Below are 14,609 nucleotides of genomic sequence, written 5' to 3' on the forward strand. Positions count from 1 at the left end.
CATTCCTGTGCTTGCTCAGGTCCAGGAAAACCCAAAAATAAGTGGAGGAGGACTTGCCTTATCTTTCCTCAGTTTGAATGGATGTCGGTCAGATTAAAATTCCTGGCTTTGCTAAAGGTAATGCTATACCCACTCAACATCATGAGTCAGAACTGTTTTTTACAGCTAGATGGTCTGTGGAAGTGACATTTGCAATCATTACATGGCAACTAGGCTTGAGACTCTGGGGAATAACAACTGCATGTAATTCCAGGTTTTGCTGGTTAACAGAGAAGCCGCCTGGCCATTTGCAATTAGCCTGGAATAGTTCTGAACCACCATGGCCAAAGCAGCTTACCTGACATGCTTTACATTGGCTTCTCTTTTGTGTCAGGGTTTGCTAGCTTTTATAAACTTTTGTACAAATCCTTAAGTGTATCTGGCCTTGGTTCTGCCTCAGGCCATTTTCATCTCCTACTACGCTGGATCATGGAACTTGTGTGGCACCCAGTGCTAAAGAAATCTTATGCTGTGACTTAGTAAGTTACAAGTTCACATGTAAGAACTCAGTTAAGCAAATTTAGCAGCCTCAGTAAAGTGAGACTTTATTTCCTCAGGAAATGGATGACTTAATTCATTTCAAATGGCTTAGATGAATGCACAAACAATACGCAGCTTGAAAATTTTATTTTTTATTATTTTAGTTCTTCTGAAATTACTTCTTGTGCTGCTGTGTTGTTTTGTTTTTGACCACCCACTCCAAAATAATCATTAAAATGATTTAGTGATAAACTTGTACATGACAAATTGTCTTATGATTGCTGCTTAGCTCCCTAGTACATCTGAGAGGAAGAAAATTATCATCCTCATTAAACCTGTTGTCTAACACATAGCTGTTCTGCAAAACCAGACAAACTATCCTACTGCAAGACCTCAGCTCAGTTGTTTTAATAGCAATACTGGCCACTCCTGTGAGCCCTGCGTCTGAAGGCACCTGTGGCAAGTCACATAGTCGAGGAAAGGTATATTTTGTTTGTTGCATCCCCAACAAAAATAATAAAAGAATATTGCTTTATTACAGAAAGCAATGCTGGTCTATATTCTGTTCACTTCACCCTGCCATAAAACAGAAGGGTGAGGGGTTCTGCATGAAGTAATTTTTCCTACTTTATACACCCATTTTTCTGTTTCTCCATATATTTGGCAGCCAAGCATGCCAAGTATTGCAGAAAGGTAACATTACAGAAGAGTCTGATGACAGTGTTTCTGAAAATGAACCAGCAGCCCCACAACAAAGAGCTCTTTGGTAATTTTCCATACATTTCTGGACTTGTCATTTTTCCAGATTTATGCTTACAAATAATTATTTTCATATACAGACAGTGTCCTGGTAAACAAAGTCAACAACATGCATCACAGCACTGAGAGGAAATGAGTATTTCCTTAAAGCACTAAAAGAAGTGCCTTTATGGGAAAAATACTGTCCTATTTGCAACTTTCAGCACAGCTGAGAGGAGCACAACACAAAAGTGTGAAACTACATTTGTGCTTTCATTCAGATGAGGAGTATACCTTTGAAGTAAATCTCCCAATTGCCCCACTTACTGTATTTTGGCTTACAATTTCCTGTATTTTAGTGTGCAACACAGAGCAGCCCTGCATCACACCAGAAACATTTCTTTGGTATAAAGCCGAAGCAGAGGCATATTCTTAAAAGTGTTCCAAATAAAAATGGGCATTTAGTCCGTGGGACCAAGCTAGAGCTAGTCTGAAAGAGGACTTCCAAATGCATGGAGTGCAGACAGCCTACACGTCCCAGTCAACGAGCTGCATAGAAAGCACTTTTTTTGATTTCAGACAGACTGGAGTGTGCAATTACACTGTCAGGAGTAAGATCCAAGTTACTGTAGTTTGTTAAATTTGATAGCTTTTCCACTTAGTCTACCTTTTAAAGGTGAGGCAGTCAAGCATAGACAACTGGTCCACGTTAGATACTTCAGAATACGCCTCAAACTTCACATGTGAAAAAGCATCTCCTTCACAAAGCAATTAGTAGCTGACTGATCTAAAAAACATCTCTGAAAAGCATGAATCTATTTGGCACACAGGATTTTCATAACTGTATTGTTATGAATTCATATAAATTTCTAATAAAAAGTCACTTGAAAAATGCGAAAGTTTTTTCCTAAGTCTATCTGCAAAATGAGAAAGACTTCCTACTTTTGATTTCTATTTTTCTGTTTTGTTTTTCTTTTGACAATGGTAAACTTAGAAGAAAAATAAGGTAAGACCAGGCTGGCCTAGGAATATCATGGCTGCAGAATATTTTGGTGCTTCACTTTATCATTTTTTGATTCCTTTTATCTTTGTAAATCTCTCTACCATTTTTTATTCGGAAAAAAAAAAATCAAACAAAACCCCACAAAACTCCAACTGTTTCTCCTCCAATAAAAAGTAATTTTTATATCATCTGTCCCAATGGTCCTAATTAGGCTTTATATTTACAAAGATATATTTACATCCACATATCATTACTGACATTAATTCAAATCTCAACCTGAAAATGTGTAACAGTAACATACACACCTCCACACTGGGAATTTTGTAATAACACAGACAGCAAGTAAACTGCTAGAAAGTGGTGTTGTTCTTCAGAGTTGCGACTGACTGAAAAACCTTAATATATGAAAATTAGCCAATCTGAAAGCCTAATTCATTTCTGAGCACGTGCAATATCCAAAATACAACACAGGAATACAAATTTTTGTCTCAAGTATAGGACTCAACATAGAAACAATTGAAATAGATAAACCAAACTAGATCCGTTGTGAATTTTCAATCAGAATTATTTTTCACTGAAAAATATCTTTGTTACAAAAAAATTTCTGAGAAAATGTTTTTCAATTTGCTGTTAGATAAATTAACACAGCATCTGCCTCTCCACTTTCTTGGAAAATCTCTACTGATTTCAGCTCTGCAACTTTCCCTAGGACTCTGTGTTACCACCCTAGAGACAGGCCGTGCAGTGTGTAACGGGGTATCCAAGAAGACCCAGCCTTTGTCAGCCCTCCAAGTGGGCAGATGACATATTAAAACATTTTTATTGCAGTTTTCCTGCAACAGATCTTTGGAAACAAATTTCTTTTGTATGGAAAATATCAAGGTTTTATTTCTCATCCTCATCCAAAACAGACTATTTTCCAAACTACCGACACTTTTCTTGGAAAGTCCATTTTCCAGAATACAAGTTCCAAATTCCAGATTACCAGATATGTCCAAAACAACGTCTATCTTCAGACCGTGTCTTTACCACACTTTGCATATTTAGATTTAGGCCAACGATTTTCTTTTAAAGACACGTTTTTGATACAGTGGAACTAGGCCAGAGAAAAGAATTTTCTCCAGTATGCAGAAACAATCTTTACTCTTCCTAAAGGATGTTGTAGGTGTTAAATGTTTGCATAGATTCAATGAGAATTAGACAGGTTAACAAAGAAGAAATACATTATGGATTTTTAAATACTTAGACATAATACCCAGTCCAGGAAGTTCCTTCTGCTGAAAAAAAGCTGAAGGCCAAGTTTTCCTGTCTCATTCTTCCCCAGGCTTCTGCATAAAGCCATGGCTGGAATCAGAATATTAGGCAAGATGAACTTTTGGTTTGACCTAGTACAAACATTTTTTGATGGTTTTAGTAGATACTGTTAGTTCCTTTCAGCTTCTATCCTACATGTTTTCTTCGTATTTTGGATCCATACAAAAATGGGCAGGATTGCTAATCTCCTTTATTGCCATCTCATTTTAGCTCTGGGAATTATTATTCCTATTTTAGCTAACGCCATCATGACTTATATAAAGCATCCATGGTCCAATCCTGTATAAGAAGTTCATTTCTATGAAACCAGCAGGAGCTGAGAACACTGAGTGTTTTAAAGGATCCTGAACACGTGATAGTGAATGGTATTTAAGCATCCATTAAGAGATGCACAGCAGTGCTTTTCTGAGTCTGGGCTCTAAAAGACTCTGAGCTATGCAAGGGCTTTTACACATATTTTTGCCGTCAACATATGTGCGTTCAGTTTCATCCTGCTTTATTCTGATCCATGGGGTAGTTTTTTTTAAGTTTAAGACCAGTTTCCAAACAACTGTAATTGAACTGTAAAGCATCAAACAAGCCTTTCTCTTGGAAGATAATCATCAAGGCATAAAGGTTAGGCCAAGGAAGAAATTCCTCTTTAAAGAGCATGTTTCTTCCCGCACAGAAACCAAAGGCAAAGGCTGGTTTGTCTAATACCGTATGTAGCTTCCATAAAAGCTATATGTTATTTCCTCTTTCAAGGTGGGCCTGAACCACACCCTGGGGGTGAATCTCTCAGGATGTCTGATATATGGGATCTAGCCCGGATGCTGTAGTTTGAGACTGTTTTCACCTAACAATTTTATTCTCTATTTCTGTGTGCTAAAGCCCTATATTTATTGCTGAGCACTGCTGTTGACAGAAGAGAGAAAAGCACAATAAGCAAAACTTAGAGGTGGCAAATGATTACTGGGAATCAGGAATGATGTCATGCTAAAACTTCACTTTACACTTATTTCTGTTTCAGAAAAAAACTTGTTCTTGCAAAAGCATCTGGAATACACAATTCGAAGGAGGAAAGTCAAACTCCAAACTAGGTTAAAAAGGTGACTACAGAAGAGCAGAAAAAAGGGTTTGGGCCAATTCATAGCCATTCCTCTTGCAGCTCTTAAAATACTGGAGTGAATTTTCTGCTTGGCGCAAGCACAACCACAAGTGGTTGACTTGGAAGGTCCTATTGGAAAGTGAAAGCCTATTCTTCATAGAGCTTTTTATAGTACCGAAAGAATACATGAACTTCTGCTCTTTAGAAAATGCATGTTCCTTACTCCTAGCCTGAAAATGTATCAAAAGAAAAACAGTGGGGATTCTGGGAAACTGTCTGCAAGCTACCTTTTCCTTAAAGCCAGTTTTAAATGTCAGGATTTTTTTAGGCTACTGATTATAGAATATATGAGTTTAACAATCCAACCAATGGATAATCATCTCCAGAAAACAGGAGTGACAAAACCTACTGAACATAATGATGAGGATTGTAAACAATCACTTTACCATTTTTATACAACTCTGAGATCATGTTGAACTTTTGCTACATTCCAGTAAGTACTGCATCATCAGTGGTTCCACTTTGGCCTGTTACACCTCAATTATCTTTAAAGACTTTCTCAAAAATGCAGAAAAACTGCATTTAAAGAAGGCCAATGGCATAACTAATAACTGCCTCCTTAGTTCAAAGCATTTTGTCTATTGTGAATTCACACACATAGGAAGCTCTAGTTCAAAAATCTTGGGTTTTTATTCATAGAGAAGCATTCTGACTCTTGAACAAAACCAAATATGGTCTCCAGGTAATGTTTTCCACATGTTAAAATCTTCCCATTGTTCTGGAAAGTAAGAAGAAATGCATGATCGCACCACCTAATTAAAACTTGAATCCAAAAACCTGTTAGGAACAATTCAGTTAAAAAATCCCCTTTGCCAACACATGCACTGAATCCTGCATTTTTAAGACAGTTTGGGGAGACTTTTGCTTTTTAGAATTTGTTTATTAGTGGTACTGTCATTATTGTTATTGTTGCTGTTATTACTATTGTATCTGTGCTGATTAAATGGTGCTGTTCTAATATCTTTATCAATGACACAGACAGTGGGATCGAGAGCACCCTCAGCAAGTCTGCAGATGACACCAAGCTGAGCGGTGCAGTTGCCACGCCTGAGGGAGTGGATGCCATCCAGAGGAACCTTGACAAGCTGAAGAAGCGGGCCCGTGGGAAGATCATGAGCTTCAACGAGACTAACTGCAAGGTCCTGCGCATGGGCAGGGACAATCCTTGGTATCAGTATGAGGAGGTGGTTGAGAGCAGCCCGGCAGAGAACAACTTGGGGGTGCTGGTGCATGAAAGGCTAAATGTGAGATGACAATGGGCTCCTGCAGTCCACAAAGCCAACTGTATCCTGGGCTCCATCAAAAGAAGTTTGGCCAGCAAGTTAAGCGAGCTGACTCTGACACCGTACCCCACTCTGGTGAGACCCCACCTGGAGTACTGTGTCCAGCGCTGGAGTCCTCAGCCCAGGAAAGACATGGACCTGTTGGAGGGGGTCCAGAGGAGAGCCACAAAAATGATCAGAGCTGGAGCACCCCTCCTGTGAAGAAAGGCTGAGACAGTTCACGTTTTTCAGCTTGGAGAAGAGAAGGCTCCAGGGAGACCATATTGCAGCCTTTCAATACTTTAAGAAGGATGGGACAGACTTTTTAGCAAGGCCTGTTGCAACAGGACAAGGGGTGACGGTTTTAAACTACAAGACGGGAGATTGAGACTAGATAGAAGGCAGACATTTTTTGCAAGGAGGGTGGTGAAACATGGGCACAGGTTGTCCAGAGAGGTGGTAAATGCCCCATTCCTGGAAGCATTCAAGGTCAAGTTAGACAGGGCTCTGAGCAACCTGATCTACGCGAAGATGACCCTGTTCACTGCGGGGTGGGTTGGACTAGATGACCTTTCAAGGTCTCTTCCAATCCAAAGCATTCTACAATTCTATGATTATTAACGTGTCCATGTGCAGAAGTGTATCGCTGACTTGGATCCATTCATTCTACCATACGATAAAAAACATTTTTTCATTCTCATTGATTATCAGGAGCCCATCTGATGGGCCTATCTTCAGTGAACCAGTTTGTTTCCATTCTTCACCCTTATGCAAGTCCATAACTGCTGACTGCAAAATGCTCCTGTAAGAGCAGACAGTACAGCAACACATGAAAATGTATGGTTTTATCCAGTCTTCACATAGTATGTCTCAATGTTTGTTCAGTCACAAACATCTCTACTAAAATGACAGCAACTGAATCAATGGGATCTCTAAGAAATGAGAATTATTTACAACATAGAAAATTCTTCCTTCTTTTTCTGCATGTGATTTATGACTCACTTATGCCAAGCAATATTTGTGTTATACAGTAACTGTGTGACTGACAACTACTGACTACACATCGGTGAGGGCTGATCTAGTCACTGCTGTCTATTTTCCAAAGTATGTGGGGTAAAGTCAACCTGCAATGTGCTAAGGACACCAAAATGTTGGTTATTCACAGCTCTTCACTCCAAAGAGTTTCTAAAAAATTTCAGAAGGTGAGTATTATTACATACTGGTATTCTAAGAATTTTAAATACTGTCAAAGATTTAAATACGGTTGAATGCTTTCTCCCTCTAACCTTTCTTCCTCTTCATCCAAGAAGCCTTCCCTGCAGTCACTAAATCAAGTTATATATTTATATACCTAGCTGCCTGTGGCCTAGCAATTTCCAGCAGGCCAGTATTAACTTCTGACTTCAAAATTACTAACAGTGAAGTGCTCACTGGGTTGGTCTGACATTTTTTCTTTAATATAAACCTGCCTTACCTGCTTTCCCTTAGCCTCTAGCAAACCAGCATTTCTACTGTTACTGTGCATGATAGCTGGAAAACACTTTCCTAAGATCTGCTTTCAGCCACGTAGCCTCCCACCCAGTTTTACTGTCATCAAATCCAGCCTTCAGACAGTTAAATCAACTCCCTTCCTTCTCTCTCACCACATACATTGTCTTTTCTTACAATAGAGTGTTTGGCATTTTATTTGTATTCTGTTTCCTTACCATAAACACCTGAGAAGTTAGCCTTACCTGGCAATGAAAAGGGAGACAGATTGTCCTGTTCATTTTCCTCCTCTTGGTTCACCACAGGGATGTTCCCATTTTCAATATTCCCATGTCTCCCATTCTGAAGTTTGTTTGAGCCATTGGCAGACTGGATTAACCGCTGACGCTGCACAGTGTCAAAGACAAAACTGCCATAGTTTGGAAAAATACCGACTTTGTTAAATCTGGGGTTTGCTGTCTGTCCAGCCCCACTCACAGGAGCCGTGATGCTTCTCAAAGCCTTCCCTCCAGTCACCAATAAACAGATCTGTCTGTGTCCTACCTGTCTTCATCAGGCCAGTGTTAACCATCCACCTCAAAATTACTGGCAGGAGTCTTTCAAACTCTGATGGAGTAGTTGTCATACTTGTTCTGCACCATGTTTTAATGAGCATAGTTATTCTGAAGCACTTCTCACTCAACAGTTACCACTCAAACCAGCAACAGAACCACAATCCAGCGGTAACACTCAAGACACTTCCGCACTATTAGAGCTGGCTTACAAATGACTCATTATACAGGATCTCTCCTACTCAGGTTCAACTCTTCTCCCTCCTTCTCATCTCCATTCCTTGCGGTAAATGTAAAGGTCCTACTTCTAATTTCAAAAGCAAGACTAATCCCTGTTGCCCTTGTCTGAGTATGTACTTTCATGAAGCTCATAACTGCCATTTTAAACGTCAGTATCTATAACCATTAATACACTGGAGGATGTGAAATGCAACAGTAATTTCCTACTTTTATAAAGAAAGAAATACATTTAGTTTGTTAGATGAGATAATGTGGGGTCAATAATTGTTCTCTTATTCATGACAAATTGTTGCAACTTCCTAAAAAGTGCTCTGAAATGACTTGAAAAATAAAGTAACTGTACAACATGGAAAAACACTTTGAAACTGGTATTTAAAAATAGAGAAAACTCGTATCTGAATACTTGCAAAACTTTGGCAGTGATAATACATAAGAATATAGATCCAAAATGCTCTGTTTTAGTGAATGCTTTTTTCAGATGTTGAACTAGCAAGTATCAGCTCTCTGTGAACACATCTATTATGAATTTTTTTCTGTTCAGAGAATTGCCTTCAAAGCAGAACTTTCAGAGGCAACTGCTGCTGTGTGTCCTATCTGATCTTCCATTCTTGACTGTTTGCCACCAAGCATTGACTTCCTAATAAACATTTCACTATTTTACTGTTAAATTGGACTTTCGTTACAAATATTTTAGTGCTGCTTTCTTTCATTGGGGTATTCACAATGCTGGGTAAACACACAAACCGTGTTATGATGTTCAAATTCCAGGACCATGCTAACGCTTGTATTTCCTAAACTACTGAGATTAATTTATTTGCCAGAGTAAAAACATCTCATATTTGACACTGTATGGAGCAAAGGATAAAATCCTGCCTCCGCAGAAGCCAAGGTTGGCAGGCCAAAGATTTCACCCCAAGTACTTCACACAAGCTCAGAAGAGCTTCACTTGGGCAGTCCTGTTACTTCAGCTGCAGAGTATGAAACAAGCAATATATATGGTGGTGACAATACAGCAAGTTAAGAGTTAACTGAAACTGTGCAGGGCAAATTCCCCTCGTGAAGATATTTTGATTCATTTTCATTATGGGCTGAGGACTACACTGAAGGCTAAAGAGGTAGGCAAATATCTGATGGGTTCATAAAGTGCTGCCACTGTAAGAGCAGTTCTTACAGATTTTTGGTTGCCCTGTCCATTGTCCTTTCTTAGCCTGACCACTTGTGTATTGATCAAAAACAATTCTTTTGCTGCAGGTAAAATCCAAATATGCACACACACACCCCTCCTCCCCGACAAATATTTTCTGGCAGAGAGTTAAAGGAATCCCTTCTTGGTGACCGACCTTCCATTAACACAGGCAGCATCACCAGCTAGGAATCCATCTTCAAACCTGTTGTGATGCAGCTGCTAGAGAAAGACACTGCTCTAACCCATCCCTAGCAATTCCAGAATCACTATGAGCACAGCTCTGGCAATCCCTCTATCTTGTAGTCATTTGTTCATTTCTTAATGAACCTACCTCATTAATGATGAGTCGGCTTGCCATTCGCATTCTGGTGCGTGGTCCAAACTTATTTGTAATCATAATCCGTAATCCAGCTTCAGGGAACCGGTACTTGGGGGGACTGGAGCAGATGATCTCATCTACCATCACAACACTGTTTTTGCCATACTGCTGCATCCCCTTCACTAATGATCACAATGGGCAGAATTAGTTGTGGAACTGATCTTACCATGCTTCCCATCACCCAGAGTCATTCTTTTCAGGCTCAGGTGGGGGTAATATTCATCTGAATGCTTGAATTTACAAGTGACTTTACTGTAATACTTCTGCAGCCTGGTGAATCTGCTCATCAGTTGTACACTTTGTTTAGAATACATGCTGAAAAGGGATTTCACTCCGCTAAGATAGCCAGCAACCCACTCTCGGATAAGAGGGAGCAGTTTTTACCCAAACTTTCATGGTGTAGTACCCGTTTTCTTTGCTTATGTCCCACTATGGTTTTGTAAGCCTTCTCCAAAAGCACGGGCCCTGTGGCAGTGTGGACAGCTTCTGAAACATTTAAAGCTATCTTACTGGATCACGGTGCTGTACACCCAGAAGTTCCTAATGGAACTTCTTGCCTCCCCTCAGAAATCTTCACTTTATTCACAGAGTATTCTAACATAACAAGATTTGAAATGATGAAAAACACTTGTCAAGAACCAATGTATGTTATAAGTAAGCCCTTGTTAATATAAAGGAACTTGTACCAATGTCAAGAGTTTTGTTCTACTGTGTTAAGAACACAAACAGAGAATAAAAAAATTATACTGGGAATCATCATGAGCACAGGCAAAGACTTCCAGGGCTCAGCCACAAACTAGTATTGTCACACACGCTACAGACTACACATAGCAAGCAGAGCAAGGCTCAGCAGACAGGAGACATACCCATGTGTTGTTAGAAAGCAGGGCAGGTAATATGCATATAACTGTAATAATTATTACATGTAATAGTAGGTACAGAAAAAAAAAAACCCCAACAAAATTATTTGCTGCTTGTTTTCTGCTTTGCTTAGCTTGGCCTCACCTTCCCACTCCCCTTTTGTGTTAAGTTACTTACATTAAGAAGAGGAAGAGAATTTAGGAGGTAAAAGTGAAAGGTAAGTGTTAGAGCATGGTTCCAGCCAGGAAGCAAAGGAAATCTATAGAAAACATTCAACTCAAACAAAGGAATTAAAGAGGACCTGTTCTAAACACACAATCTACATTGTTGGTTTTCTGCACTGTTACAGCATTGAAATATTTTTGTTTTTCAGGAAGAGGACTGGATCCAGGCATGCATGCACATCACATCATACAAGGAAGGCTCTGCTGTTTCAAGCATTTTCTAACAAATTTGACATCGAAGAAATACATCCTTCAACAATATATCATTCAACAAGAGAAAACTAGCAAGCCTGTAAATCACCAGTAAACAACTATACCTTTTACCTTTTAGCATTTGAGTGTCTTGCTCTGCTTCACTAAAATGAGTTTTCAATGAGTGCTCTGGAGCCATTTGAAGTGTCATAAAAAGATCTTTGATTTCTCAAAGAAATATGGCCTACTCAAAGAATCCACTCAGTGATTTGTGTGGCCGCTTAGTATCTCTAATGGAAACTAGAACTAGTAGTAATGTTGCATTTGGTAAATATAAAGGAGCAATTAGCCTCCCACCACCCTGACATCTAAACCAAAGTAACCTTGCTGAGTATTGCAGCTGACAATGCAAACAATTAATCTTACAGTTAAGAACGTAGCAGCTTCCTAGGAGGCTGGCTACCAATTCTCACAGAACAGGACTCAACCGCAGTAGCTTAACATTTGCTTTAGTTAGACAAAAAGAAGTTTGACAGCAATCTGGTTAAGGCAAAAAGGCCAGGTACCTTTTTAACAGTCTCAGATTCACTCAAGTGAGTTTCTCCAGTGAAGACTTCAAAATGCTTCTTTATTTTACGGTGTCACAAAAACCATGAAAGCACTGCAGTTACTCAGGAACTGTTCCTTAGAGTGCTAAGGAGACAGTCACCAAACATACTCAGCTTCGATGAAATACCATGATAAAAAACCTCAGCACTGATGTAGGATACATCACTACAAAAATACATATAACTAACTGCAGCTGTTTTGACTTACTGCGGCACATTGCTTTAATGTTTCCATAACAGCTCTTCAGTCTCTCTCCTTATGTCCATAAACATACATATCTTACCCCCATACGGTACAAACAGGCTCCACTTAAAAAGTCACTTAAAAGAGTGGCTTTCACAAAGGTGAGACAGAGAAAAGCCTTTTTCACTTCTCCTTTGTGATATTCCTTAGAAAACTACCTTCTGAGAACAGCTTTTCCTTTTAACGAACTACCTAAACCTCCTGCTCACCATGAAGCATCATTACCAACAACCCTGTCAAAACCAACAGAAAGCTTCTTGCTGACTTTAGTTGACTCCTGATCAGATCCTTAGAAACTCACTTTTTTCAAGAGTTTCTGAGTTTAGGCAGGATTTGAACCATGCCACCTGGTGGAAATTTGGGTCAACATAATAAAAGCCAAGGACAGTAAGCCATTTTTTAAAATAGGAACATTATTTACACAGTAAAAATATTTCACCTTAACTGTGTGTAAACTCACTAGGAGGTATCCTCTGAACCCTGTATGTTTGTACCTCCACATCCAAGTGACAGACTTCACTATATCGTGGTCGATGTTCACAAAAATTAATTGTAAAATGAGATTAAGGTATTTAAAAGTCATCTTAATTTAATTATGCCACAATGTCCTATGAGATGTAATTTTAAATCTCTGTTAAACTATTGTCTAAACACAATATCTGAGACCAGAGTGTGTGTTGTCACTGCATAAAGCTGTAGTGACAGTATCTATCTTGAAGAGAACCCAGACAAAACACTGAAAGCAGAAAAGAGCAGGATTCTCTGAGTCTGCTCTAAATTCCTGTTTGCCACCACTTGTTATTACATGAAGACCTTTCCAAAAACAACCTACGCTGCTGCTGAGCTCAGTCTCCTAGAATGGGAGATTTTTGCAAAGGACAAAGCAAGGAGATCGCACTCGTTAAGAGGAGCCCAAGAGCTTGCTAAACTATATGGTTTGTGCTTTGAAGGTAGGAATGATTTTGCTCTACAGAGAAAAGAGGGAATGGTAAGACTATGATAAAAACAGGCTTAAAAGAAGCCAAAAATACCCAGGTATGTTTGCTTACCTTCAGTACCAGAAGCTGGGTATCATCTTCTTCCCCTTTACGACAAAGGCACAGACAGCAAAGAACCTGCATGTCTCAATTTTCTGTATGTGCTTGGCAACATATACCAAGCAATTTAGGCATGTGAAAACTAGTCTTCTGAGGATCTGAGCTCAACATGTAACCCCTCTTGCCTACTCATCTACCCATGCCCTTTCCTTCAAAACCCAAGTCTCAGCTTCTAGTTCCAAACTAATTGTTGAAGTGAAAACTACTTTATTCCTGGCAAAAAAAAAAAAAATTACTTCTTTCACAGTGGTGTAGCTCATCACTGAACAGGAGATAAAAGGGAGCAAAATTTCAAATGTGCAAAGCAGCTTGTTTTCAGAACATAAAAAAAATTTTTGATTGGGTTTTTTTCATTTGGCAATCTGATTGCTGAATTGTCAAGTTAACCCAATAAAAATTCCTGCTTACGATTGAATAGTAACACTGTTTTAATCTGTATTAAAGAAATAAGTAGGATATCCTGTAAACTACTCTTCTTCCAAGTCCTGTCTGCTCAGCCTTACCTTTCCACAGTAATGGAATGGAGGGGTCATCGCAACTAGAGGCATAACATTTATTACCACCTTCCAGCTCATTGTTAACTGTGTCGCCATTTCCAACGTTCTTGCTTTTAAGGGTGAAAAAATGTTGCATCCTCATATTGTACCTGAAAGTGGAAAAGAGAGGTCTGAAAAGGTCGGACTGTTGCACTTCTTGTCAAACTTTTAAGCATCTGAGAACAACTTATGCAGGCATGCAGAAAAGCCTAGATACGTGTTCTCTGACAACTAATAGGAAGTTAGGAGAAAGAACTATCCAATTCAGCAGCAAGCTGATAAGAAAGCAAAGGCTTTTTTGGAATTTGCTGGAGCTGCAGATTTTGGAGCCAGGACAATCACTATACATTGGCGTCTTTCCTCCTGCATCAGCTTGCAATTCACCTCACTGTTTCTCTCAGTACTGTGTTCCTCATGGTAGGTGCTTGAGCATTTCTGGGACTGTTGACCACACTGTTCTAAAGAACAAAAGCATCTATTTTAACGCTAGGGTGGGATCAAAGAGGGCTGTCAGTGAACTCTGCTATGCCCTGATGCAGGAGAAAAGGGATGCTGAAGTTCCAAACAGGGGGAGGGCACCAAGGGATAAGTCTAAGCAACTTGCAGTAGAAAGGTGGACTCACAGACCCCTGCAGTAACAGTCAGATCTCTGACTCTCCTGTCAGAGGCAGTGACACTACCGAAGAAGGATGTCAGTAAACAATCTGGTAAGAGATGGCCTGAAGATAAATACATGCTTAGCAGTCTGTCTGATGTTCCTTGACCCTGTTCTCCAGAGGTTACAAAATACATGCTGTATGCTTACAATCCAGAGTACCTGGTGGACTTTTTCACACATCTTTGTATAAATGACATTTTTCTCTCAACTTTTTCTGAAAGCTACTTTATCTCAGTGCACTATGAAAAGGATGAGTGAAAATATTTCCTGTTGACTGAGCACATATCTAGTGCAAAACTGATTAAGCACAAAAAAGCAAGGGATCTTACACAGAAACATGACTGGCTGTAGTGTCCTCAGCA

At 39.4% G+C, this 14,609-nt stretch overlaps 1 protein-coding gene across 1 annotated transcript in view; it reads right to left on the minus strand.

The window, feature by feature from the left end:
* The window catches only part of LOC104492085 (sodium/potassium/calcium exchanger 4-like), a gene marked incomplete at both ends in the record, with an annotated part of 25,454 nt that overhangs the window by 1,777 nt on the left and 9,068 nt on the right, over positions 1 to 14,609 (minus strand). The window contains 3 exon segments of the mRNA XM_010134587.1: positions 7,717 to 7,858; positions 9,780 to 9,949; positions 13,557 to 13,699. Coding sequence (XP_010132889.1) covers positions 7,717 to 7,858; positions 9,780 to 9,949; positions 13,557 to 13,699 — 455 coding nt within the window.

Source organism: Buceros rhinoceros, unplaced genomic scaffold (genome assembly GCF_000710305.1).
Source record: "Buceros rhinoceros silvestris isolate BGI_N320 unplaced genomic scaffold, ASM71030v1 scaffold12404, whole genome shotgun sequence".
Classification (NCBI taxonomy): domain Eukaryota; kingdom Metazoa; phylum Chordata; class Aves; order Bucerotiformes; family Bucerotidae; genus Buceros; species Buceros rhinoceros.